The sequence below is a fragment of the Lepisma saccharinum genome, chromosome 1 (assembly GCF_977018435.1).
Source record: "Lepisma saccharinum chromosome 1, izLepSacc3.1, whole genome shotgun sequence".
In the NCBI taxonomy this organism is placed as follows: Eukaryota; Metazoa; Arthropoda; class Insecta; order Zygentoma; family Lepismatidae; genus Lepisma; species Lepisma saccharinum.
Genome location: NC_139229.1, coordinates 79,990,584 through 79,996,583, shown reverse-complemented (window position 1 = coordinate 79,996,583; position 6,000 = coordinate 79,990,584). Strand labels below are relative to the sequence as shown.

The 6,000-nt window shown below is 38.8% G+C and overlaps 1 protein-coding gene across 3 annotated transcripts in view; it reads right to left on the bottom strand.

Annotated features, from left to right (window-relative positions):
* Positions 1-709: 709 nt before the first annotated feature.
* Atg7 (Autophagy-related 7) overlaps positions 710-6,000 on the bottom strand; it is a 61,412-nt gene continuing 56,121 nt past the window's right edge. For all 3 annotated transcript variants that reach the window (XM_083133368.1, XM_083133363.1, XM_083133355.1), the window contains one exon: positions 710-1,095. In XM_083133368.1, the coding sequence (XP_082989494.1) occupies positions 1,063-1,095 (33 nt within the window). In that variant the 3' untranslated portion in view covers positions 710-1,062. The remainder of the gene's footprint in view (positions 1,096-6,000) is intronic.

Sequence of the window (6,000 nt, the reverse complement as noted above, 5' to 3'; positions counted from 1 at the left end):
AAGGTATTGATCTAGGCACAGATGAATATATCATGGTGTTTGCCCCTTCATCCATTTCATCATGCCGTCATTCATCCTCATCAATACTATTAACCCAAGAAGTAGAAAAATGACAACAAGTAACTGATTTGTAAGGAACTTACAAAAATTGATGGTCTAAATGTCAGAGTATCGGGAGGGTTGAAGAATATCGCATACAGTTTACTATCATCAAATCAGTTGACCCCTGCTCCCCTGTAAATTTACAGAATTAATTTGATTACAGGAAAAAATAAAGAGCTGATGCACTACTATTAAATGTATTCTTTGTGTAATAATATTTGCCTTCTTCAGAACATCTGACTACCATGCGAGATACCTGGGTTCGATCCCCAGCAAGGGAGAACCAGGATTTTTTCCACCTGTAGAAGCATCTCCGGTGGCCACCCAGCATCGTATAAAGTAGGTACCTGGAGGGAACTATGGGGGGTAGAGGCGACAATATCTTAGTTTTGTGCGTTGATTTGATGTGGAATGACCCTATAGACATTTCAAATGTGTCAGTTTTAATCCATACACCTTGCAAAATCGAAATTAACCTTACTTTCACATTCCTTATGAATCTACCAAGTGGGGATACGTTCTGCTCAGCACATGGAAATAAACCTGGTGATCGCTGAACACAAAACACAACATGGATAGGAGCCAAGTGCAAAACATTACACATGAATATTAGTACACATTTTATTAGTCCATTCCTTAATTATACATTGCACAAAATACTGCTTTCTACATGTAACATTTTCTCATGTGCTTATATTTATTTAAAATTATCACAGCCTCAATTGCGAGAATTATGACTGAAATACATTGAACATAAAATGCCACTTTATTTATACACATAAAATGTAGCTTATGCATGCTACGTAACTGCCATTTTGGATAAATTAAGTAACTTTATACACATTTGTACTTGTTGCACTGGTTCTTTTACAGTCAATTACTTCACAATCAGCAATACAGTTTCAATGCAATATGTTAACATCTCTCCTCATTGTAAAGTTTAGGAATGTCATCAACTGATCAAACAGATTCTGAATCGCTTAGCTCCCACACCTAAAACAAGAAAATAACAAATAATTGTAACAAACTAGGAATGTTCCTACAATGCTTCAAAAAACATCATCACCATTAGATTGCTGCATCGAGGCTTTTTTGCTCGATCGTCTAATAGTTCACATGGATGACGCTAGATGGCTTATGGAATTTACTGTTTCTTTGCTCGAGCGAATAACGCTCAAACAGGAAACAAGCCCAGTAGTTCATGTATAACTGTAATTTGTCTGTATTAGTGGGCATTGAAATATGCTTCATTAAATGAAAGACACAGTGTAAATAAAACTTAAGTGAAGATAGTCATCATCTCCACGTTAAAATGTAATTTAGTCTATCTTGCCAATTCATAGCAATTTATGAAAATGAATAGATGATTATGGGCTGAAACTACCAGGACTAATATTACATATATTTGTCCGATTATTGTCACATTGAAATAATATTTGATATTCTATATATTCGAGCGAATCAAGCTCAAGTGTGGGAGATTCGATAGAGTTAGAGCGTGTGAAAGTAGTTCAATGCAGTACTCTAATCACCATGCTATCTCCATTTTCATTTCTTTATCAAGTCCAACACATGAATGCATAAAGAGAGTGGGGGGAAGGAACTGACATAAATAAATAACCCGTGGTGCAACAGCCCATTGAAGGTCGGGGCCTACCTACCGACTGCCGGCCTCACTCCCATCTGATCCTACAGACTCACTCTCCCGAGGCTGGAAATTTTCCAACCAGTTACAGGGTGACGTGTGATCAGCACAACGAACCCCCAGTTGATGTTGTAGGTGTCCGTGACCAGGTTTTGCTACTCATTCGTAGTTCCCCAATTTCCTCATAATGTTAGGTGGCCACCAGTTCCATACACAGGCCGAAAAGTGGTTATGCTATCCCCAGAGGACTCAAACCTGCGCATGTCCTGTAGCTTGAGCCCAAACATGACACCTTAGACTGCACGGCCACGATGTGGGACAAGAAAAGAAAAAAAAAACCCTGACATCGAAATTCTAAATTGTTAATAGTCCTTTAACTTTGCTTGCTTGCTTGATTTAATTGGGTTATTTATGTCAATTTTCTGCCACTTTTGCAACAATTGCAACAATGTGAATGAGTGATGATATGATGAAACTGAAGGGACACTCACAAAGAACACCTGCCCAGACTGGGATTCAAACCTGAGACATCTGACATCATAGTGTACTGTGCTAACCACTCTGCCAAAGAAGTTGGGTCCTTTAGCTTGTATAGATATAATTGGTTGGTTAATTTGGCATTATAAGTCCACTTTATGCACAATAAGGCTAATCGGGACTGGACCTACATTTCAAAGTGGGATCTGAACCACTGTGTGCCTACACCGGGCATCAAACCCGGGACCCCTTGATTACAAGGCAACAATGCTACCACTGCACCATCGGGGTTGTATAGCTGTAGATTGTGTATTTGTGGCAATTTACACCTCACACCTTCAACATAACACTCCCATACATTTTGTACGTTTGTCCCTAGGTTAAAAAAACATATAGTATCTGAAACATGCCTGTAGCCAGGCAGGGGCCGGGGGGGGGGGGGGTCAGCTGCCCCTGGCACTGCCACCAGTCTCCTTGACATTGGGTAAAACTATTTTGTATTCTAATTACTTTGAGGTGACGAGTGAAAATGTAGACAGCATATATTATTATGTTCACAAATTCACGAGGGATAAATTCACAGAACATGAACAGCAGCTACTAGATTTCTTCATCTTCTTTGTGAGCAGAAGTCTAAGTAGCGGCAAGTGTTTAGAAGATTCTATAGACCTTTAGAAAGTTCTTTCGTAGGGGAGGTTTCCTTTATCTGTAACTTCCGTGCCCCTGTTGCAGCATCTCGTTTGACAAATATCTGGGATTTTAACATCATCATTCCTTCCACAGCTGCGTCAATTGCCAACAGATCCATAGTTTTGGGAACGAAGAGGAGTTTCATTGCTTCGGCTGGGGTACGGTAGGCACTATGATTGAAGTGAATATTGTACATTTTTACTTGTATGATATAAATACCTATATCATCAGAAATAGTATAGTGTGTGTATTAAGGCAGTGCTCAAAAAATTTTCTGGAAATCAGGCATCAGGAAACTACCTACTAGCAATTGTGCATACTACAGTGTTTCAAAAGTCACACAACCCAAATTTGAAAATGTATATCATGAAAATCGTAAGAGGTATTTACACCAGGTTTCTGCACTAAACTAATCATGTACGCTATCACTGGGTTAATAAATTTATGTTAGCGTGTATCCAAATAAAAGCAATTACATTATTAAAAAAAAATATATTGTTAATTTGCTGAAAACATCTGAGAATTGATTTTCAACAATATATACCAACGTAGAAATTTTCAGCGAAAAATGCAGGTTCGACCAGGACTCGAACACGGGTCTCTGATATACCGTGCCATTGCTCTATCCACTGAGCTACTGAGCCAGCCTGGCCTCGCCTGATTTTTCGCTGTTGCTGTTTTACCTGCATGGAATCTTCTCTGCCAGTGCAACCTCAACGGTATCTGTTGCCTTTGAAATACAGTAGACTTCGACGTTGCCTGGTTCCTCCCAGCGTAGAGATGTTAATTATTGAAGATCAGGTGCACACACAGGAAATGTACTACGTAGAAATGTTCAGCGAAAATGCATTAACATCTCTACGATGGCAGGAACCAGGCAATGTTGAAGTCTACTGTGTTTCAAAGGCAACAGATCCCGTTGCGGTAGCACTGTCAGAGACGATTCGACACAGGTAAAACAGCTACAGCGATAAATCAGGCGAGGCCAGGCCGGCTCAGTATGCAGAGAAATCGTACGGTATGCCAGAGACCCAGGTTCGAGTCCTGGTCGAGCCTGCATTTCTTGCTGAAAATTTCTACATAGTACATCTCCTGTGTGTGCTTAATCTTCAATAATAATGGCAACTCTTAACAATTTGTGGGATCATTTGTTAGTGTTTGACTAGTCGTAAAACAGTTCCTTTGTGAGGTACAGCAGAAGCAAGAGATTTTTCTTGGAAAACCTCTTGCACATGAGTGTAAGAATGAGTAGTAAAATACTCTTTAGCAATGCACACGCGCTGCTCCAAAGAGTACGCCATGCTGAATCAATTAAAAGAACAGGCATAGTAGCGTCGAAAGTGAGCGAAGAGAATTCAGTGTAACCAGAGGCAGATTAGGATTCTCTCAAGAGTCCAACTTCAGCACATCATCTTGGTTTATGATTTTTCACGTAAATGTATAGCCAATACTTAGGCACATGTGGCGTGCGTCTGTTGACAATATTTCGAACTGCTAGCATTGCCATATATGTCCCAAAAATGGCACTTTTTCACTCAACCCATAAAATCGCCAATAAAAATCCACCAAAAGTTGCACATGACCAATATTGGTCGCAAATGACAGAATGACATAGCATCAGTCATCTAATTATGAAGCTTCGATAATTTCTTACGTATTTTCTCATTCAAATGTGCATTTCTGGAAAAATTTTAACGCTGCCTTAATTTTTTGTATGGAGAGAACTGATAATTTTAAGCATTGAAAAATATCTCAATGGGTGAGACTTTATAATGCAGAAAACCCGGTGTAAATATCTCTTACGGTTTTCATGATATACATTTTCAAAGCTTGGGTTGTGCAACTTTTGAAACACTCTGTATACGAAGCTGAGCATCACGGTATTCAATACATCTCTACATCATTCGAGAAAACAGGAAATGGGGTGTTGGGGGTCAAAGAATAAGGAATTATTACTTACTCTCTGGAATGTTCACAATGTTGATTAAAAAAAAAAAAGATCACAGTCGCCAGGCTGAAATATTTAGTCGCCATGGCAACCTGGCGACCGGGATTTTTCGAGCCCTCGTATTAAGGGATGGTGGCAGTGGTAGTAAATTAACACTTCAATAGATTTTAGAAGATATAGAAAGAAACTGTAGTATTTGCATGACATTTCTAAATTTTATGTTTTATAATAACATTTACCATTTACCTTCATTAAATACTGTTATACTTTTGAAAACTGAACTTGGTTTACAAAGGCTCCCCTGAAGATCAATTCTAGCTATGGGCCTAATCTGAAGTTCTGTGGAAATATAGCAGTATCAATTGGACAGGAATTTCTTCAAATCATCATAACTCCCATTTCCCTTTTGGTATATTGAGGTTTATTCATTATAAATTATTTCCATAAGAAGTTAAATCTTGGCCATTATTCTGAAAAATCCCCTCTCAGTGTACCCTGTTCCCCCACCCCAAAGAGTGTAACCCATCAGTACCAAATAAGGTGGCCGAAAGTACGTGCGTTGTGTACCTAGTTTCCCACATCAAATAAACTATTGAAATAGTATGAAATTATCACGTGTGTGTATTAGAAGAAAGGAAGTTAAGATCCCCGTCAGTTCACAAAGTAAAAGGAAAGCTCTCCCAGTCGCTCCCTTAGAGAAAAGATAACTCTTCACATCACAGTACTCCGCCAAACATCAGAGAGACACTGCTTGGTTCCCTTCCTATTTATAGGTCCCGTTAATCACCTAACCCGTTACTGGAAACTTCCGCAGGTTGCATGGAAGTAGATAGTGACAAGCATCTTTTACGTAAGAGGAGCTGGTGGCCATGATGCAGTTTTTTTAAACCTACGACTTTTATCATTTTAATCTTTTTTTATTCTATATTTATTACTTTAATATGATTTCTTTGGACTACCCTGGATCCGAAATGTCAGTTTTTGGAAAGAACCTGTTAATTTACACGTAAGCATTACGTTGTGTTCTATTTAATACTAGTCATCTGTGAATGGTGCCAGTGAGTCACCAAAAACAATAGGCGAATAGATTAAATTTTTTGCAAAATACATGGAATTATTATACAGAAGGTTGTTCGGG